This window comes from Leuciscus leuciscus, assembly GCF_965113295.1.
Source record: "Leuciscus leuciscus genome assembly, chromosome: 17".
Classification (NCBI taxonomy): Eukaryota; Metazoa; Chordata; class Actinopteri; order Cypriniformes; family Leuciscidae; genus Leuciscus; species Leuciscus leuciscus.
In genome coordinates this window covers 20,622,127-20,645,879 of record NC_138741.1, presented here as the reverse complement: position 1 = coordinate 20,645,879, position 23,753 = coordinate 20,622,127, and the positions used below count along the sequence as shown (strand labels likewise).

The 23,753-nt window shown below is 39.3% G+C and overlaps 1 protein-coding gene across 1 annotated transcript in view; it reads right to left on the bottom strand.

Moving 5' to 3' along the window:
* sorcs3b (sortilin related VPS10 domain containing receptor 3b) overlaps positions 1–5,965 on the bottom strand; it is a 50,441-nt gene extending 44,476 nt beyond the window's left edge. The window contains exon 1 of the mRNA XM_082143953.1: positions 5,032–5,965. Coding sequence (XP_082000079.1) covers positions 5,032–5,619 — 588 coding nt within the window. The 5' untranslated portion in view covers positions 5,620–5,965. The remainder of the gene's footprint in view (positions 1–5,031) is intronic.
* Between the last annotated feature and the right edge of the window lie 17,788 nt (positions 5,966–23,753).

Genomic DNA, 23,753 nt, shown 5'->3' with positions numbered 1-23,753 from the left:
AACTTATATTGGTACTGGATATTCGTATACTTTGGAATGGCTGTGTCTCATAAATCATAGGATTTTAAAATGATTAGTAAGTGACACAATACATGAATCTGTAAAACATGGAGTTTAACAAAATATATTCGCATTGCTCTGGTAGATTCTAATAATGATTATGAGATTTCAGGGTTTGAGAGAATAAATCCTGAGGTTATGCAACCAGCTCTGCACATTAGGTGACAAATTAATGTGCAGATTCACTTGATCATATGATTCAGGTAAATGGATATGACTTGCTGTCTGTAAACAGATGGACAGAAGCTGTAAAATCCCCCCCTGGACAAGTACGTTTTGGGAAGTTATGGCGGTGGCTAATATAAAACATATAGGTGGATGTCAAAAGAGGTAGGCTAACTCTACTTCAGATTGCATGATCATTCATTCAAGAACTTAATTTTAGTATTAAAGCATAGTTTGTTGAAACTTCTTTCATTTTTCATCATCTTTGAACAAATGAAAGAAAAGGGAATACTGGAACAAAAACATTTTTAATATACAGTTCAAAGGTTTGGCAAGAGAAAGATGAATAATTTTGTTCAGCAAGGATGCATTAAATTGATAAAAATGGACAATTAAGATTTTTATAATGTTACAAAATATATATATTTTATATATAAATGCTGTTCTTATGAACTTTCTATTCCATCCTGAAAAACAGCACAATGGTTTTTTCAACATTGATAAAAATAAATGTTTCTTGAGCACCAAATCCGCATATTAGAATGATTTCTGAAGGATCATGTGACAGAATGTCAGAATAAAGTATTCGGTCAGAATATATTATATTAAAATTATATAAAGTTTTAACAATATTTTATAATATTGTTTTACTGTATTCTTGGTCAAATAAATGCAGCCTTGGTGCACCAATGTTCTACATATTTTTTTTAACTATTGAAAAAAATTGTACTTTTTTTAATAAACTTTTTTGAAGTACCAGCAGTGACTTGCCGCAAAACTAAAACATTGACTTCCTCTCAAACCGCCCTAATATTGAAAAGTCCTTTATAACTAACCAGGCTTGATGTGTCCCCGAGTCAGAGTGTGTACTGCTACAAGCTCAGCCACTCTGCTGCCCTGAGATAGATAGGACACAAAGACACACAGGTCTAGAACACACACACACACGCACACTCACGCGCACACACACGCACACACACGCACACACACGCACACACACGCACACACACACACACACACACACACACACTTTGGCTGTCACTCCAGAGTGAAATTGTTCGAGGATGTGTAGACATTTGGATGGACAGCCAAACTCAAGGACATCCCTCATGCTCTCCGCAGGCCATGTGTACTCGCATGAACACATGCGCACACACCCTTGCAAAATTTCACGAACGCATGCACAAGCCCACACTTGGACATAGTTGACTGCTATCTTCCTGTAGGGCATCAACAGAGCATCAACATGAAACTCGAGCGCTACAGACAGGCAAACAAAATAAACCCTGTGCAACCTATGATTGTACAGCCATAATCTGCGATTCTCTCACAGCAGGCCGGAAAGTTTTTTTTAAATGCTAAAATCACTGCTTGATCGCAATCAAACTCCCATGGAGAGACTTCCCCTGGAGATGTGCTTCCTTAGCCACATTTGCATAAGATCCGTTTTGTCTAGACAACGAAATACACAAACCCCACCTTTACAATGATTTCTTGCTCTGCGGGGGCTCCTCTCAGAGAAAATGTCAACGTGGACTTTGGAGGGCAAACTATGGATCAGGACCCAAGGGCAGGCGTTGCAGGGGCAGCAAAATTATTCTCTTGCATTTCCATCATCTTTATGGATTTTCATTGATTGTTTTTACAATTGAGAAAGCGGCCAAACAGCCTCTCAGTTGCCGTGAATCAAAAGTGAAAGCTTTCAGCTTTCAGTGACATTAGGCCTAAGAGAGTATGCTTTCAGCAGAACACACAGTTTCTAGCACACACACACACACTCACTCCTCTTCAGGAAAACTGCTGAACGATGTGGATCAATTTGGTCGCTAAAGCCACTAACATCAAAATAAAGCAAATCCTTGCATGCAAACGTTACTCTATTTGAAAGGCGTAAAACACGAGCCAAGTAAGTTGCCAAATGAGTACCATCATAAAAAGCAGACTATATCTGCGAATGGCATGGTCCCTAATCTGTGTTCACTGCGCCCTACTCACCAAGAAGGGGATATCTGTTGAAGTTCACTTCACTTCACAAAATTCATTCATTTGGTACACCCTGCAAAATCATCACACATAGATGAAATTTGAGTTTTGCATATTAGAGGAGTTTGAGCAATGATATGATAATTTATATCTGTAAACAATAGAAATGACCATACTTACATTTAATATACATGCGCATATAATACATCTATTTATTTAAATACAAATATATTACTTTTTAATATCTGAAAGCATTAGACTAAGTGATAAATGTATGTTGCATTGTCTAATATGAAATTAAATGTAATTTGGTTATGTTAAAATTGAAGAATCTGTTCATCATATAAAGCGATCATATCTCCTCACAAGGCTTGGATTAGACCGCTTCATATGGATTTGTTTCATGATGCGTTTATTATCTTTTTAAGTTTCCATTACCTGGACTTTTAATGGAGGGACAGAAACCTTAGAAGATTAACCAAAGTCTTATGGGTTTGGAACGACATGAAGGTGAGTAAATGTTGACAATTTTAATTTTTGTGTGAACTATCCCTTTAAGATTGCAGAATTAAGGAAGGCTGGGCTGTAACAGTAAAAAGTGTCATTATTATTATTGCCCAATGCATCCTTGTGTTCAAATATAACTCTGTGTGTGTGTGTGTGTGTGTGTGTGTGTCAGGGATTGAGTGAGGTCCAACAGAGGTGTGAAAGGCCAGACATTAGCTTTATCACTTGTGTGGTAATAAGACAGAGTGTCTACAGGAAGCAAAAGGAAAGGTTTCACATTTGATGAAAACTGGCATGACAGAGGGCTTCATTTGTTGCTTGCCGCTGAGAGGCTACCGGTGTCATCTCTTCTCATGCTAACATCATTTCCTAAACGGATCTTTTCAAACTACCATATGGGCCTCATTTTTCATTTAACGTCATGATTGTGTATGATGTTTTTTAACATATTATTGAGTGCGTTATCCTTTAAACAATTTGGTGCTTCATTATGTATAGCAGTGTCAAATGTGCCAAATCAATACAACAAATGTCTATGTGCAATGCATAAATGTGTGTATGTCAGGGTGAGATAGTGACACACAGGAAGAAAGAGTTTGTGTGGATGCTATCTTTTCTCTGACGTTCAGTTTGCATCTGTGGCGTCGCAAAAACATCACTCATGCGGTTTGGTAAAAGATACACCGATGGCATCAGCAGAAGGCAGAAACGCACACACACACATACACACACACACACATACATAAATTCTGCAGGTATTACCCTGCCAATCTAAAAAGTATGCTGACAGAGTCAGTCATTTATATTTCAGATGAGGCACAGAAATTGTGAAGGAAAAGGAATGAGTTCGGGTTACCAAAGATATAAAAAAAAGGCGTCACTCAAACCACAGCAGCATATGGAGAAATACAAGCAGAGGACCCAGGGTGCTAGAGATGTAGGTCTCTAGCAGATGCAGCAAATAGATTATTGATGAAAGATTGATTGTTAATAAAGTAAAGTGTAGCAGGCAAATAAATGACAGTCATATTAAAGTAATATTAATTCATTCTTCTGAATTGTACACTGTGTTCACTTAAACTGCATTTCTGGCAGGTCCATCTGAAACATCTGCATCCCAGAACAGATGCCCTAATAAAGAAGACAACAAACACTAAAGGGGATGATGGCAAATCAGACTAAAGCTGTGTCCGAAATCCTGTACTTTTTCAGTATGCAGTGGATCAGATAAAGAAAAACTGCATCTTTATAGGCTACTTCATCCACCATGTTGACATTGTCTTTTGACCTATGACTTACTAACAACACCCGCAAAAAACAAGGTGTTAAATATGAACAATTTAGCCACAAGAAACAACTTTCTTATCTACAGCACTTGGCTCACAATTTTGAGACAATTTATTGTAATATTTCTACTTCTCTCAGCTCCTGTGGACTTATGGGACAGAAAAGTGTCCACTAGCTGCACACTTCAGAATCTAAGCAGATGCAGTAGGTCATCCGGGTATTGCTAGCCTACAGTTTCATAAATACTACACATTCTGGCATCCTACTCTTTTTGCATAGTGTGTAGTAAGGAAGTAAACATATAAGTACGGTTAATCGGGTGTAGGGGCAAATGTCTATGTTAGGGGAGACTAAAAACAAGAACTAATGTATTGTTTATCACATGAAATCATTAGGCACAGTAACAACACAACACGCAGTAAAAATCTTCAATGCAATCTTTCCATGCAAAACTTCATCAAGCCATTTAAATAAAGAGTTTCAGATAAAGTATAATGACAAGCAAAATGAGGCTATTATGATCACACATACTTTAATTCATCAAAATAAAAGAAAAATGAATGGACGGGTGTTAAATGAGAACCAGTGGCTTCCAATAATCAATATAATTATTTATGGAAAATAGACATTCATTAAAGAAATTAATGCTAAGGGGAGACAGATTGACTGTTTGATTGATTTCATTCATGGATTAATTCGTGGTCTGTCAAATGCACGCGGAATTTGCACTGACTCTTTGGATGATACGGCTTGGTTGCAGTCTCTGTCCGTAAACACACAAGAGAGGGTTTTCTTTTCTTTTTTTTTTTCTTTTTTTTTTACAATAAAGAAAGAGCGGGGTTGAAAGAAATGGTGACGCGTGCACGGTTTTGCAGCTGCCAAGCACCAGTCGTGCGCGTGAACTACAGTCCGTCACAATAAAACAACAGATAAAATGACCCACTTGCTCAGTTTTAACTTTACAAGTAGCCTATATCATAATTATGGCTCTCTAAAATGTGATGCAGCATGGATAAAGTTTAAACTCACGCTGCTGTTGTGTCCGGACCACAGCACCATGGCCTGGTTATGAACAGAATCTCCAGACAACGCAAAGGTGGACGTAATCAGGTGTGGTTCATTTTGCCTCGGACTCTTCCCGGAACCGTCAACTCCTCCGGTACGCCTGAACTCGAACCGAGAACCGGCCGCGCTGTCAGACGGAAACAGACTGCGCTTTTCCCTCCTGTTTACTTTGATTTCCTCAGGAAACCTTGTTGGATAAACTTTTCCGTCTTTTTCCTCAGCTGGGCTCGTCCGTTCCGCTTGGGATACGTGCAAGTTCTCCGGTGTATCTCTCCAGGATACAGAAGGAGACTTTATGTGCGCTTCAGGGGAAAGTTGAGCTCCATCAATTCCCCACTTCCAGTTTTTATCAGTGCTGCCGTCCGGTACACTTCCAAAATCACGGCTGACAAAAGCCGTTGTCTGCACTTGTGCCTCATTTCTGCGTATTGGAGCTAAGCACGAGGTGCAAGTGATATCTGCGCGCGCTGGGAGCGGCACGAGAGCGCAGAGAAAAAACAGCGTCCAGTACGTCCAGCTACACTCCGTCATCTTAATCGTCCTCACTCTCATTTTCACCTTTTACACCCTACCAAGTCCACGCAAGTTCCTTCAAAATCCCAACAATAACACCTAAGATAACTTTTCGCCACGGTAGTGACGTTGAGGGGATACCTGTATAACGGTGAATGTCTCTGATGTGCGGGTTCGGTCGGATGTGAGCTGGGTGTAGTTACCGGAGGGGTGGAGCTGCTGAGTGACACGCGCTCACTCACTCGCTCCGGCTTGGACCGAGCTCGGGAGCAGAGTGTGTGACAGGTGCGCGCGCGGGGTATAACGATGGCCCCGAGGGTATCCGCGAGCAGAGACATCTGGAGCAGTCGAGACGGCATCTTTTCATATTAATATGTAAGCAGGAAATCAGATAACCTCGTCTGCTGTCACATCACCGAGAGGCAAATTTTAAATACAGAAACAGCAAAATTACAACCACTGATAAGTCTTCATTTTTTAAGTAGAAGTAAAATTGATTTACTGTGAAACTGATCGTTCTTAAAGAAATTAAGATTATTTCCTTCTTCTGCAGTTATCTAATTTCACTGTTCTGAATATTCAAAGTGGAGACTCAAGAGTTACTTTTTCAACACACAGGCAATGGTATTTGGCGTAAATGATGTAAAAAATAAAGTGAATTTAAATGTAATTTTTTTTTAAATGTGTATACAAATGAGATTTCAGAGCTTCGGTGGAGCAAATCATTTTTAACAGCTTACATTTTGGTTCCTCCCAGTTTTAAAAGACTTGGGGTGTGTTTCAAACAACTCAGTCAACATTCACATTCAAAAATGTCCACAATGCACCAAAAATAAACATTGTACTATTTTATTTAGTTTGCTTAATATGTTCACTTAGAAATGTTGTCAGGTTTTCTTCAGTCTTCAGACAGAAATGTAGAACAATACTTGTTATAAAGTATATTCATGGCACAGCAATATTGTTCATAAACACCAGTGATGTTTTAATGTGTGATATTGTGTTGCAGAAAATTGAGTAATCAGTGTCCCAGTTTTAAGTTTATCAAGGTGCTTACTGGTGCCCAAATTAATGTTTACCATGACAACATAAGGATCAATGAATCACATCAGAATGTATAAGTCATGTGGATTTTTTGTTTTGTTTTGTTTTTTGTATTTTTTTTGTAGCCATTATAAAAACTGTCATTGTAAGGAAAATATTCTTTAAAAATTATTTTTTTATGTGTTTCATTGAATAAATCACCACAGGTTTGTATAGAAGTCAGTTTCTGCCTCAGAAATTAACATATTAAATTGTGATAAAGTTTAAAATAAGAAATAAAGTCACAGATATAAGAGAGAGATACATTTAAAGTGTACATTGAGATATATGTGGCTTCCATACACTATAAGAAAGAAAAAAAATCCAGAAAAACAAACAAAAAAGGTACTGGTCAATTTCTGCCAGGACATAATCTGTTAAATTTACAGACATTTACTTTAACCCTAAAACACAATGCAATACGTAATTCAAAATAAGGGTAAAATACCTGCAAAAATCAATATAGAAAATTCCTATAGGCTATACTGTAACACAGTACATTGGGACCTATTGGGACTTTTCTCATGTGTGTGTTTGGAATGACAGAGTGAGCATTTTAAATTTTTAAGGAAAGAAAGCATGAAGAAAATTTGCATTCATGATTAATTTAAAACCTGTCGATAGCATGATTAGAGAGAGAAACAGACATTAAGGGAGAGAGAGAGAGGGCAAAATATGTCTTTCCTCTGTGTTGCGTGTGTTTGAAGCAACTTTATGCAGTTGAGTTAAAATATGCAGACACACACACACACACACACACACACACACACATATATATATATATATATATACTGTATATACTGTACAAACATGCATGTTCAGCCTGACATGAGGAAGGTCAGAAATATCTGGTCTTTTTTCTTTTGACCATGATTAAGATGGTCTGGATATTATTCTGTCCATCACAGAAAACCCAGAGGACTTACGTAAGCTCCATAGCTTTATTTTCCAGCCCTCTCAGCTGAACTCTGACCCTTGCTAACCGCTAGAAAGATTTATTGAACTGTATTGCAGTTCACTGTCTTAACTCATCAACTTACCTACCTGTTCTGTCGACCTGATTTAACTTATTAGCACATTCAAGGTGAATTTTATATATATTGAAAGTTATATAACTTTTGGGAAATAGCATATTCGCTGATTATTGCCTGAGTTTTCAATATGGTTACCACCCAATTTCACAATCTGGCTTTCTACCTCTTAGCACAGAACATTTTCTGTCTAAAACTGAACATTTTAAATGTGCTAAAGGTGTGTGTCATTTTGCATGAATAATTGCAGCATTAGCGTTTTTAATGTGATTCCTTCCACTTGTTGTCTTCATAAATCATTTGTTTGTGTTTTAAAAGCAAGCTTTTTCTTGGCGGAATGCCCGGTGTATTCGCAATGTGAAGGTGACTGACGGGAATGTTTTGCATGTATTGGATAATTGGCATTTCACTAATCACTTATTGCTGTGTCAATGCTTTGTCAGATTTTCAAGGGAAATAAATCAGTAACCTCTTCTTCTGTGACATTTTTACTTTAGGGCAGCCTCTGTCAGGATTATGATTACAGATTTCCAGCCTTGAATACTCCACTCGTTCGCCAGCAGCAATGGTATTACAATTTTTTTTTTTAAATCATATGCGACTCATAGCTCTTAGTCCTCTCACATCCTCAGTATATCACACTTCTGTCATACTCAAACACAAACAGACACAGTATTCTCTACAGTTTACAATATACTGCTGCAAAATATAGACCCTGAATGTCACATTCTTCAGACTGACGTATGTTCATGCACATTCAAACACATGTGTATGCAAAGACTATAGCAACCTCCAGGCAGTGTCCCATTTGCAGTGTTCTCAGTCCATGCAGGAGCTTGTTAGCTCTGACACTCCGAATGAGATCTGACAGACACTGAAATGGTCTCCTCCTGCACACACACACACACACACACACACACACACACACACACACACACACACACACACACACACACACACACAAACACACACACACACACACACACACACACACTTATGCAGACATGTGAAACCCAGGTGAAAAAGACGTAGAATTAAATGTATTCAGTATGTTTATAATACATTTGTATTCCCAACATGCTTATTTGAAGTGCGTTAAAATTACATTGAATTGCATTTTAATATATTTCTTAAAAAAACGTATAGAAGTACATTGTTAATAAATATAGCCTACTGTATGCTTAGTTACACTTTTAAGAAATATGCTAAACACAAGCATAGTATACTTTTTAGAAATATATTACTTGTAATAAATATATGCTTAGTTACACATTTAAGAAATATGCTAAACACAAGCATACTTTTAATATATTTCTAAAAAGTACACTACAAGTACTTTGGTAATAAATTTACGCTAAGTTACATTTTTAAGAAATATGCTAAACACAAGCATAATTTTAGTGAAGTTTTAGTGTCCCTGATTCATATGGATTAGGTGATGTTTTTTGCGATCAACTTTTTGAAACGTGAACAGATTTGGTGAATCATTCATCGGAGGGATATAAATCTATCGGGTTTCATTAAAATATATCAGTTTTTCTTTCGAAGATGAACGAAAGTCTTAAATGGTTTGGAACTACTTATGGGTGAATCATGACAGAATTTAGATGGGGGGGCGGGGGGGGGGGGGGGGGGGGGTCTATTTCATTGAAAACGTAGTGTTGTTTTTATTTTTACCCAGCTTCTTCAAGTTTGCATGGCGAGTGACATTTGGAACCTCATTATATTGTAAGATTTGTATTACATTAACGTTACTTGTCTGTGCCAGTCATATTTTTACACAAAGTGTAACAGCACGTCTTTTTCAGTGCAGCTACATTCAGTTTGACCAACCCAGAAAATTGCATTGTGATACTTATTTATTTAGTGATGTAATAGTCATAGTTTACTTTTCAGTAATACGTATGAAACTGACATTTTCAAAAAAAAAAAATTAAATATAGCTCTGCCATAGCATTTTACTGATCTTTGTTATAATGTATTTTGTTCAAGAGATACTTTTTGTAATGTACTCATGTATTTATTTTTTTAAAAAAATATTTATTTAGTTTAAGAAATGGTAAATGGTAAATGGACTGCATTTATATAGCGCTTTCACAGACCCAATGGCCACCAAAGCGCTTTACAATATTGCCTCACATTCACCCATTCACTCACTCATTCATACACCGACGGCGGTGTCAGCCATGCAAGGCGATCCAGCTCGTCGGGAGCAGCTGGGGTTAGGTGTCTTGCTCAAGGACACCTCGACACTTGGTCAGGTGGAACCGGGGATTGAACCACCAACCTTCCGGTTTGTAGACAATCTACATGAACCACTGAGCCACTGCCGCCCCCAGGAAATATGAAAGTATATTTTAAATGAACTGCAGAAATACACTTAAATGCACTAAATGTAGGCTACTTGAAGTGGTTCCATTTAAGCACAATTAAATATATTAAAATATAGTGCAAATAGCTTAAAATTGATCTTAAGCATATCTTGAAATACACTTAATATACTTGAAATTGTTTCAAAATAACACATTTAATATGCACTTAGTATAGTACAATTTAAATATATTATGTCTAAAAAAGCACAATTTAAATATATTTCCTTTTCACCTGGGAAGAGAGTGCTGCAGAGCTTTTATCACTGCAGTTGCCATTGTGTGTATTGTGGAAAACACACACACACACACACACACACACACACACACACACACACACACACACACACACACACACACACAAGCACTTTCATTGGTCCTAGTGGATGGGCTTCTCAGTTGCACAGACAACAAAGACAGAGAGACCAGAAACTGACATAATGAAGCAGCAACACTCACACTGTTTGGATATATTTATAATTTAAAAAAAAAGGAAAAGGAAAGGAAAGGGAGATAAGAGCAATGAAATTCCTGACTGTCCTTAAACTGAATCATCCATTTGCAACCCGGTATCACGACAAGACGTGAAATAATCACGTTGGTCCCCTTTGGAAAACGTGTAGATGTCACAGTTTAACGCCCTCAAACGTGAATCTTACACGTACCCTCAAACGTGAATCTTACACGTCCTCAAACGTGAATCATACACATGTAACGTTACCCTCAAACGTGAATCTTACACGTACCCTCAAACGTGAATCTTACACGTACCATTATCCCGGGACGTTTGCTAATCCTACCCCAATCTAATCATAACCATTTCTTAAAACTAAGTTACGTAGGCTACATTTATAAAGAAAAACAACAGACAGACAAGTATAATCCACAATAATGTATTTATTGAGAAAATGTCAAAATCGGTACCAAAAGTTGTTCACGTGACGATGTGTCGCAGTCCTCTCTGGCAGTGGTTTTGTATGAGGTAACAGAGCAGAATTTAAGTTATTAATTCAAATCCATGAAAATGTTAATCCGTCTTCGGTTCGGTAGTTCGGTTCGCTCTGAGGGCTGCGCGCTTCATTTCAAATGTGAATGTGCATGACGTAATCTGTGACGAAGCAGGCGAGGCGAGAGCCAATGAGCGTTTGATATTGCCGTAACCATAGTAACCTTGAGGGCGCAATTTTTGAATTTGAATTCATAACAAGCGCGGGGTTTGACGTTTACGGTCAAGATGACGATTACTGGATAAAGGGCTGAGTTTGGATCTTTTTCTTGCAAATAATATATGGATTCTGAAGGTTTGGATTACATCAAGCTAATAAAATTGATGTATTTTGTGAATCGATGTTGTGTTGTAAGGTTAGTATATTATGGTTATTAGGAACGATAAATAAATTATTGTGATTATACTCGTCTGTCTGTTGTTTTTCTTTATAATTGTTGCCTAGGTAGTTTTAAGAAATGGTTATGGTTAGGTTTAGGGGTAGGATTCGTGGCTCAAACTATCTTTTAATGCCATATTGTTCATAAAAATGCAATTTTCATACACATATCTGTCCATACGTTTTATCATTTTAATATTGTTCATAAAATGGGTATGTTTAGGTGTGGGAGTAGAAGGGATCTTACATTTATAATCTATAAAATGGTAAGGAAATTGTACAGATATCTTCAATGGCAAACGTGTATGATTCACGTTTGAGGGTACGTGTAAGATTCACGTTTGAGGGCGTTAAACTGTGACATCTACACGTTTTCCAAAGGGGACCAACGTGATTATTTCACGTCTTGTCGTGATACCGGGTTGCAACATTAGATAATTGTTTTTACGAAGACAATGTACTTTTTGTTCATTACGGCTCATTATCTGTGCAGTGTTTTTTATTATTTTTATTATTTTTATTATTGTATTATTTCTTTATTATTTCTTTTATTATTTCTCTCCTCTTTATCTGTGTAATGTTCACAGTCAGAACAAATCTCCGGATTTCAAAGACAATTCAAAGAGTCTCAAACTCTTGACGTGATGAATTTTTAAAATGCAGAGCCTAGATTTTGTTGGTAAACACATGGGCAAGAGTCTCCAACAAGGTCACAAAAGGTCTACCGTGATCAACAAAAGCCTTTGTTGTTGCAGAACGGAAAATAGCGTGTCAGAGGCAACATTACTGAGCATTTTTTCTCAAGTGAAAGTCTGAAGCTTAAAGTGTTAGTTCACCCACCTGTCATTATTTACTCACTCTCATGTCACTCCAGCTGTATGACTTTTTTCTTCTGTGGTACACAAAAGGAGTTTTGACACAGGTTCATGCAAAAAAAAAAAAAAAAAAAATGGAGATGGATGCTGTCAAGCTTGTGTGCTATATTACAATTCTTCAGAAGCCATATGATATTTGATGAACAGACATAAATTTAATCCACCCTGATGTGAACAGAAATCTTCCACCCTGATGTTTTAGAAATGGAGTTTACATGTCAGTTTGATGTCAATAATGCTCACATGTCTTGTAACCAGTTGTGATGTATCAAGGTTTAATATGCTGAGAGATTTTTCTGTGAATTATTTAAATAATTAATCAAAAAAGGCATTCACAAAGCTGTAGAAGATGAGTCAGCTTGAACATGCTCCCTAACATCTTGCTTTTTTCTATTCCACAGAAGAACTGTCAAATTCACTCAAACTGATTTGGAATGACACAAAGGTGAGTAAATGAAGACACAATTTCCATTTTTGCCAAACTATCCCTTTAAAGTGTTAGTAGTTCACCCAAAAATGAAAATTATCCCATAATTGACTCACCCTTAATCCAGGTATTTATGACTTTCTTCTTTGAGACAAAAACAAACTGAGTTATATTAAAAAGTATCCTGGCTCTTCCAAGCTTTATAATAGGAGTGAATAGTAACAGATTTTAAAGCCCTAAAAATCTCATCTATCCATCATAAAAGTAATCCATACGGCTCCGGGGGGGTTAATAAAGGCTTTCTTATAACTTTATAAACTGTAATAACTAGCTTCCGGTAACGTCCGTCTGTGCGTTCACGAGAGAGTTGAGTCCTGGCGTAGGATGTAGGAGTAGCGTGAGCTTATGTGAGAGTAGACGCCTCTCGCGGTTGAAGCAAATAGGGCTCAAGGGGTGGGCAACAAACTTGAGTTGAGATCCTCCGACATTTCTCTTTAAAGAATCTCATTTTAGACTTCTAATTCGTGACCAGTGTTTTGTTTTGCTCTATCCTCTGCACTTCCAATTTTGTCAATAAGTCATATGTCGGGTCAGAGATCACTCTTTTGCAGAAACTTGCGTACAGAAGCCAGTGATTCTAGTTTATAAAGTTATAAATATGGATATTTTTCATACAAAAACGCATCGCTTTTCTTCAGAAGGCATTTATTAACCCCCTGGAGCCGTGTGCAGCACTTTTATGATGGATGAATGCGCTTTTTTGGCTTCAAAATCTCAGTTACTATTCACTCCCATTATAAACCTTGAAAGAGCTTGGAAAAGCTTGGAGTGTCCTGACATTTTTAATATAACTTGTGTTCGGCTGAAAGAAGAAAGTCATATAAACCTAGGATGGCTATATTGGGATAAATAAAAATGTTGGGTGAACTAACCTTTTAAAGTGCTTGACTTGCACGTAGACAAACTATTGAGAACTGTTCAATGAGAGCCAGTCAATTAGTGAGGTTAAAGGTTTTGTGCTCTTCTAAAACCACAGGAAATACATCAAGTGCTCAACAGATTTACGATCAAGTGTTCCATTTGAAGTGTAAATGATGAAGACATTCTGAAATGAACAAATTACTCAGACAATCTGATCCATTTCATTCTGATGTTTCCCTAATTGTTAGAGGTCAGGTCATTTGAAAAGCTAAAGATGCTCCATTTACACTTACTTTTAATTGCACCAAACGTATTGACCCATTGTCATGGCAATTAGTGAAATGATAAATAAAATGTCTTATTTTATTATGTAACAAGTCAACGTGATTAGGAATAAGAGTAACTCATTGGTACCTCTTACAATAAATCTTATGTTAAATTCACTAAATATGAAAACAGTGACACATCTTGAGGGCAATAAACACAATCAGTCTGAGACCATCATTTACAATTACGCTGGCAAATTAACTATTAATGAATAACGAAGACCACTACACACACAATGTGGTTTGTCTTTAATGGGGTTTTGGAATCATTTTCTCTGTGTTTTAATGTTTACTCTCTTTCTCTCTCACACTTCTTTTCTTTGCTCTGCAATTACAGCTGCAGCTTCGCCACACAAAATCTTAATCAGAGAGCAGCCTATTCATTTATATTCGGGCATCCATGCATATTACCAATACAAACACTTGCACACACACAAATATTCACAGGTCTTTATGGCTCTGCTGAGTGCATTTGTTTATTGCCACTGGAAAGCAAACACCATCTGTTAATGAACAAACTCTCTGACCCACTTAGTTTCATTCACTCTCTTTGAGTCTTCCGCATGCACTTGCTCCAGACAGACAGAGGTTCATAAGTGTGTCATTTGGGGCAGAAAAGAATACTATTCTTCAGATACATAGAATAAAGTGAATTAGTTTGTGCCGTCTAATGTTTTTCCAAGGCACAGCATGAATCAATACTATCAGATTGACTTTGGCTCTTTGGGAAAACAAATCAATAAATAAGTTGTTTTCTATATGAGTCCCTTAATAGACATAAATCAAAAGAAGAGCCTATGAGATGTGCAATGGATTAAAAGAGAGAGAGAGAGAGAGAGAGAGAGAGAGAGAGAGAGAAATAGAGAGTGATGTCTACCTCTCTGTTATTGAAAGACCAACAATATTTGTAAGAACCATAACTCTATATATTTGCATAATAACCATACATTCAAATAATGACAATGGACAAAAAAAGGGTTTATAAGATGCAGTGTACCCCCAGGTTATATATTCAACAATGTTGGGAAAGCTACTCAAAATTTTGCTTACTAAGCTACCAACTAAACTACAGAAAAATTAGCTAAACTAAGCTGGAAGCTATTGTTTAGAGAAAGTAACCTTTTACACTACATGGCAAAAGTAGCTTCATATTTATATATATTTTTATATTAAATATTAAAAATAGATTGCTGTAATTTGGTGTAATATTTATTATTAAAAAAAATTTAAATAAAAAACTATGTTGGCAGTTGTGTTAATGAGGAGAGAAAGTGAGAGGTAAAAAATGAACCAGATGCCAGGCGCATACTGTCAAATACAAACTACATCTAAAAAACGATTCATGACTCAGCAGAAGTTTCTCAAAATTGGCTTTCAAAAAGCAGCTTATTGTGTCAGTACCATATCCATCAGATGCTTATACAGTACCAGATGCAAAATCATATTCATATTCATGTACCATGGTTTTTTGATGGCAGATGGTGATGAAATATTTATTTTTGTTACTTTAAGTACTTTTGTGTTTTTGATTAATTGGAAAATGTTTTACTTGCACTGTCGTTCTTCATGAGCAGCACATACAGGTGTTGAACCTAATGAAGACCATCTTAATTGGTCCTCTTAACCTCTTATAAAAAATATAAAAAAACGCAACTTGATCCTACAGAATTAGTCAATTACAGGCCGATCTCAAATTTACCCTTTTTGTCAAAGAGAGGTGTTTGGCTCGAGGTCATGGTCCAAAGGACCCTAGGTTAATTTTAGTGAAATATAATGTTGTACGTTATAATTGTGTTTTAGATGCATTGGACAATGTTTTATAGTTGTTTTAAGACAGACAAATGTCACCACCACATAGATTTTAAACAGATTTATCAAAGACTTTAGACCTATCCACCTAGGAAAAAACTAAACAGTGAGCTATTTATTTATGCAAACAGCAACTAAAACTTACCAGTAACATCTGAGGGCAGATCTTCATCTCTTCGAGTCTGCTTCGACTTCGAAAAGCTTGGCTCTGATTGGTCAAATGTTGCTGCACTGAAAAAGACGTGCTGTTACACTTTGTGTCAAAAATACGACTGGCACAGACAAATAACGTTAATTTAAAACAATTCTTACCTAGCATCACAAAATAATGAGGTTCCAAATGTCACACGCCATGGAAACTTGAAGAAGCTGGGTAAAAAAAGTATAATTTTTTTTTTAAACATAACACTACGTTTTTCTATTAATTTGTTCCCCCCAAAAACTCTAAATTCTGTCATCACTTACCCTTCAGTAGTTCCAAACCATTTAAGACTTTAGTTCAAAAACTGATAGAGCCTATATTTTTATGAAACCTGAGAGTTCCCTTTCAAGGGAACTCGCGTTGCGTCGAAATTGACGCTATGGGGAACGCTTTGCGTGATGACGTCTTGAAGCACATGTAAAATCAGTCCAATGGTGTGGCGGAACGTCAGAGGCGGGTGACGTCACGTACCAGGAAGCTATAAAAGCCAGCCCGAAACAGAAAACGAAAGCTTTCTGAGTCTTCAGTTGCGCTCTGTGTGAAATCTGTCTCTGTATATTTGGTGTTGTCTGTCTATATCATATATATATTCAGTATGGCGAGCAAGCAGCAGTATACGTTGTGTGTGCACCCCTGCCCGCGTTATTTAACGGGTGGGGACACTCACATCCTTTGTGTTGTTTGTTTGGGAGAGGAGCATGCCCAGTCAGCACTCGAGGGTGCTGGCTGTGAGCATTGTGACGCGCTGCCTTTGCGTACGCTCCGATCCCGCCTGGCGTTCTTCCAGAGCGCTCAGGATCGCGTTCCCCAGGGCTCTGGTCCCGCCGCTGCCGAGGCACGGCGTCGATCACAGACCTGGGGTTCACAAATGGATCTATCAGTGGATGCTGAGATGGGCTCTGCCTTATCTCAGTCTCCTTCTGATAGACCCAGTGCCTCTCATCAGGGTTCGGAAGCACGCGCTGCGGTTTCTTCAGCCCCGATGGAGGCACCAACACTGCAATTGTCCAGCTCTGAGGAGTTGGATGTTGTTAGTGTTGACGCTGAGTCTGAGGATTCGCCACCTCAGTCTCATGCGTTTGAGGAATTGCTTGATGTTGTAACAAGAGCTGTCGAGCGATTATCTATTGAGTGGCCAGAAGATAGGCAGGGCGTTCGTTCGAAAAGCAAGCTCGACGAACGTTTCCTGCCATCTCGTGCACAGCCTCAGCGCAGGAGCCTTCCGTTTTTCCCCGATCTCCACACCGAGGTGTCGAGATCGTGGGGGAAACCAGTGTCATATAGAGGTTTATTTGGAGATGCAGTTAATAGTGCTGTAACTAAATCTCAAGAAGCTTCAAAACAGGCAGCTGCACTTCAGAAACTTCTCCCCCGCCGTTCTTTCTATGAGGCTGCTGAGCGGGAGCAGCCTCACTCATCTAAAAAGAGCGCTGAGCACCATGCCACTCAGAAACAGAGCGTTTCCTCCCGTGCTCCCCCACAAAAATCTCGGGGACACAGAGGGCGCTCTCAAACCCAGCAGTCTTCGAGGGGTAAAACGGATCTGCGGACTGTTATTACCGCCAAGAAGGCTGCTGGGAAAAAGTCCTGACGTCCGAGGGCGCAGGACAAATGAGGGTAGTCCCCCCCGAAGCAGAGCGGTCAACACCTCGTTTTACGGTGCCCGTCTCTCTTTGGTGCCCTCAGGGGACCGGTCTGCCAACCCTGCCGCCTCCGGTGTTTCAGGGCGCAGCGGTCTCCGGCGAGCACATATCTCAAGGTCCACCCGGAAACGGGGAATTAAACAATTCCCCATCGTAAGTACACATTGATGGCCCAAGACACGACCTGCATTATATGACTGACAGACAAGAACGGTTTGACCTAAAAATATCAAAATTGAAACTACTGCGGAAAAAAAGACACCTACATCTTGGATGCCCTTGAGGTAAGCTAAAACATACCAACATTTAATTTCAAAGTGAACTATCCCTTTAAGTAAGAGTAACATAAGTATGTTTTCTGTAAATACACTATTTCTTAAAAGTGTAACTTAGCATATATTTATTCCCAAAGTACTTAAAGTACACTTTTTAGAAATATACTAAAAGTATGCTTGTTTTTAGCATATTTCTTAAAAGTGTTACTAAGCATACATGTATTACCAATGTACTTCGAGTAGGCCTACACTTTTTAGAAATATATTAAAAGTATGCTTGTGTTTAGCATATTTCTTAAAAGTGTAACTAAGCATATTTTATTACCAATGTACTTGTAGTATACTTAAATATATTAAAATGCAATTCAATATATTTTTAATGCACTTCAAATAAGCATGTTGGGAATACAAATGTATTGTAAACACACTACTTGAATTTCAAGTATATTTGCAATATATGTAATAATATGTCTTTTTCACCTGGGAACGCATCCCTGAAGTGTCAGCAGAGATTGTGTCAACTAGACTCTCATCAAAGGCCTCATCGACACAACAGCCATCACCACTGATCCTCAGCAAACCCGTCTCCATCCCGGTGTGATGACTCTGATCTTAAACCAGATGGAACTGGATAATATTCTGATTGTTCCTAACCAATCTGACTTCTGACCTATTAATGCTGCTTGAATCATAATCATACACAGTTCGTTCGTTGGCCAGAGGAGAACTCTGAGAACTCACATACAGGCACATGCCTAGAATGCCTATGCATAAATCCTGCCCTGCAGACAAGCAACTTCATTGCTGAAGGGAAAATGTAATGTTATATTGTCTTTGTCAGCATTACCCTACTGCTTTATCAATAAAGTAAAGCTCCCTACTCAGAAATGTAGTTAAACTAATTGTAGTGACGCTATTGACCAACACTGATAGTCACTGTTTAAAAAGGGCAAATATGTAAAACTCTTGGAATATTATGAAACTTTAAAGAGATATTTCACCCCCAAATTTTAATTATGTCATTATTTACACACCCTCATCTTGTTCCAAACCTGACTTACTTTCTTTTGCAGAACACAAAAGAGGATATTTTGAAGATTGCTGAAGGTCCAAACAACATTGGACCTGATTGACTTTCATTTTTTCACAGAAGAAACACATATTGGTTTGGAATGACATGAGGGTGAGTAAATGATGATTGAATTTTTATTTTTGATTGAACTATCCCTTTAAATCTGAATGATCAATCTATGCAAAAACATAAAAAAATTTGCCCAAATATATTATATCACAAAGCATTAGTGAAAATTTTATTTTAGCACAAGACACAAAGCAAAGCACTGCACAAGATCTTTTGGAACAGCTCCCGGCCATGTAATGTGTCCTGGTAAAAGTCCTCCTTCTACCTGTCCTGATAAAAAGAAGAAAAAAAATCGATGGATTCAGGCCCTAGAGTCCAGATCAGTTTAAACCAGTACATGGAGAGAGAGATAGGACAGCGCAAATGTCAGTCTTTTAGTCCCTCTTTTTCACTCTCTAGATATCATTAAATGAATAGCAGAGAGTCATTTTAAGTTCACAGGGCCTGAGAGGCTGATAAAAAAAAAAAAAACGTAATGATTATTAAAACAACAGGGTGTTAAAAAGATAGACCCATCTGTTGCGTCAGTCTTTAATCAGTTTAATCCAGTTTTGAAATCAGTTTAATCCAGTTTTAAGACTTGAGGTTGAGGCGGGGGGGGGGGGGGGGGGGGGGGGGGGGGGGGGGTCAGTTTTTAGAGCAGACGTAGCAAAGACTTCCAAGTTGCACGGAAGACTGGATTATTTTGTCATGCACTAAACAGAAACCTTTCTCATAGATGTAACGACTGATGTAATGGCTGCACTTTAGCGCCTGAAGGTCTCCTACTCTCATCAGAGAAGTAATGGCTAGTAAAAAAAGCTACCTTGAGGGAAAGGTTCTTGGCCTCAGCCGACTCCAGAGGTTCGAAGGGGGCCTCGAACAGCCCTTCGAGAACCACTGCCAGGTCCCATGTGGGAACCCTGGTACGAGCCGCAGGTCTTATCCTCCAAGCCCCACGGAGGAAACGTACGACCAGCTGATGTCTCCCCAGAGGCCCATCACCCAGAGGAGCGTGGAAAGCCGCAATGGCAGCCACGTACACCTTGACTGTGAACGAGGTAAGACTAGCTGAGAAGCGATCTTGGAGGAACTCCAGCACTGAAGCCACCAGGCAGTTAACTGGGCCCACCTCGCACTCTCTACACCAAGTGGAAACACATTCCACTTTAGGCCGTACAATCTCCTCGTGGATGGAGCTCTGGAACTGAGTATGGTTTCAACCACTCCAGCCGACAGGCCAGCCTCTAGGTACTGAGCCCCCTCAGGGGCCAGTGGAAGCAGATCCCTCCTCAGATCTGCCAAGGCTGGCCTGCCAGGAGTGCTATGATGTTTGAAAACCATACCCGGGCCGGCCAGTACGGGGACTACTAGAAGTAGGCTGATCCCATCTCGATGGACCCTCTCCAGAACTCGCGGGAGCAGAGCAATCGGGGGAAAGGCGTACAGGCGTAGCCTCGGCCATGTCTGTACCATGGCATCCAACCCCAATGAGGCTGGATGGGTGAGAGGAAACCACAGTTGACAGTGGGACGTCCCTCGAGACACGAACAAATCCACTTCCACTGAGCCGAACCTCTCACATATCGTGTGAAGTCTCCATTCCCCGGGCCTCAGCCCCTGCCTCGACAGGATGTCTGCTCTCTGAGAGTGCCCCCCTGGGACGTGCATTGCTCTGAGAGATAACAGTTTCTCCTGGGGCCACAGGAGGACCTGATATCCAATCTGGATAGAGGGCGCGATCTCAGAACCCCCTGATAAATTAAGTAGGAGACCACCGACACAATTTCTGCGTGGTGGCCCCTGAGGTCTGGGAGGAAGCTCCTCGGAGCCCTGCCATCCATGACCGTGCACCAGCCCGTGAGGGAGGCGTCTATCGAAACGGCTTTCCGGCAACATGACACTCCCAGCATGGGGCCTTGGGACAGAAACCAAGATTTTTTCCACATAGATAGGGAACGAAGGCATCTGTGCGTAACCCTGATCATGCGAAATGGGTTCCCCCTCTGGGAAAACCCCTTGGTTTTCAACCACCACTGCTGGGCCCTCATGTGCAGCAGGCCGAATGGAATGATGTTGGACGCTGCTGCCATGAGCCGCTGCTGCACACTCTCTGAAAATGTTTTACTTAATTTTAGCTTCATTTAAGTGATGGCTTGGCCTAGCTTTATCCTGGTCATCGTGGCCAGGATGGACTCGATCCGTGCAGGAGACAATGTGCCTGCATCGTGACAGAGTTCCATTGAGGTGTCGATTTGTGGACGCGAGCGCTGCCTGGCCGCAAGCCTGTGGGGCAGACAGAGCAGCGTGCGTTTGCTGGAAACCGATGTGTCCCGAAGCGCATTTGACGGCGGAATACAGACATCTATTTCCTGAGGGCTCCACAGGGCTCCAAAGGGCGTCCCTTTGTAGCTTCCGTGTATGCCATCACATGTTACGTCATGATGCAGCACCAATCAGAATTGGATTACTTTCATTCATACTTTAGATGTGTTACGCTAAGGGCGTTCCCCAAAGTGTCGTATCGACACAGTTCGTGTTCCCTCGAAAGGGAACTACTAGTTAATGTAACCCCACCTATATTGTGTCTCCTATCTAATTAATCCTCATTTAATGACTCACACTTTACTGTACATCGCCTTCTCATAGAATGCAGTGTGTGTTTGTGAAATCTATCTGAGTATAAATGGACACAAATGGCAAGGCCCATACTTGAGACAGAGTCATAAATCCTCCCAACAGAGAATTTCCCGCTTGAAAAAATCCCCCTTTCTTATTGGTTGAGCCAACCCTGAAAGGTGCAACCTTTCTCAGTGTTTAAATGGCCTCTACACAAGCCCTCAGCTCTCTTGGCCTTCTCTTGTACTTTCGGGTTGCTGTCCTGCGGGGCCGCAGCAGGCCTTGACTCGCAACCAGCCATGTGCTCATTCAGGAGAGAGAGGACTCTCTCAACCACAACAGAATCAAGGACAACATCAGGAGTTTGGCACAACTTCTTCATTCAATGCATAAGAAGTCCATCGCAACTCCATCAACTCTTCCGACTTCCTCCCCTCTCCTGGTTGCTCTGCGTGGCCTCTCCGGCCCAGGGCCGGCAAGCCACCATCTGCGCTCCAGCCATGTACTCATGAAGAGAGAGAGAACTTCCAACCAGAATGTCAAACAAACCATGCATGTTCATCACCTCTTCTCTTTTTTTCAACGCAGAAGAAATCAATTGAGACTCAGGGGACCATCAAAATCCTTCTTCAGAAACTTCACGAAATGCTTTCACCGCAAAGGCCATGGAAGTATACATTTAATGAGGTGCTCTGAAAATAATAAGTTGATGGTTCTTTTCATAGTTAAATGGGTATTTTCCATTTCCTGCTTCTGGTTTCATTCTGTCACTTACCATTTTACCTATGCATGTATGTATTTGTGTTTAGATTAGTTATGTTTGTGATTTAGTTAATAAAACTTGTGCACAATACGTATTTGGTTCTGATTCTCTGCTTGTAACAAAGTTTATTTTACGATTTAGATTGTGACTACAGGCTCTTAGTAGTATGAAAGGCATTTTCTGCCAAATTTAAATAAATTAATTAAATTAAAAGTTGCACGGTTAATAATTTTAATAAAATTAAAACCAGATTTACGATTTCATTACAGAAAATAGTACGCAAAATATGTGACAAAATTGAGAATGAAATTAAATGATTTCATTTTCACAGCATTATCCCTGTCAAATTGAAAAATAAAATGCAATTGGTGATTTCACATTTCATTTTCACTACAGTCTCGAGGCAAGACTGCCAATATTAAAATGAAAAGCCAAACGTGAAAAAGAAACTACAAATACAGTTTTTACAATGCTCTTTAGTAACGCTCACGCAATAATAGTGACACAATTCAAATACAAATGTAAATTTTCGTTTTCATTTTAATTCCTCTTTTATTTCACAGTTTTCATTTTCGTTTTCATTTTCAAAGACAACCTGCATGCAAATTCTATGTTAATGAATGGGTGTGGCTTATTCTAGTAACGGCGCTAGAGACACGCCTTCTGTAAAGCGAAGTCGTCGACGTCCCGTGTGCATGAGTTGAATGTGTGAAACGAAATTATTTAAATGTGATTATATTGTAATCGAGAAGACGAGATATGGCGAAATCTGTTAGTGAGCTTTTGCGGGAAGCTGCCGCAACATTAGAACATGGAAACAACCAGCCTGACCATGTTAGTTATGATGTTAGACTCAGACTAGACCATAATCGACGATGTGGTTCATGTATTAGGCTGTTTTGGAAATTCAACTATTTGGGTGTACAAAGGTCTTAGTAACACAATTTCTACAACAATTATAGCCAGACATTAATACCCGCTAGGTTTAACCGAGGACCTCGGCCAATGTTTCATATTCGCCTCGTGCCTAACAACGCCCTTCCGCCGTGACTTATTCAGATACAGCACTATAGCCTGTATCTGTCCGCTGTTTAACTGTTACGTGTCTTTTGGTTATTTTAAGTTTGTGTACAAAAAGAATCACAATGCTGATTTTCATTTCCAGTAACAACTTCTGGATGAGATCGAGAAAGCGAGTGTACCTGCATTTACAGTAGGCTAGATATAGCATTTTCCTTCAGGTCAGTGCTATATTCATAATAAAAAATCCGTTTGAATGTCCGGTGTGATATCTTGTCCAGTTAATAGGGGTTTCCGTGATCACA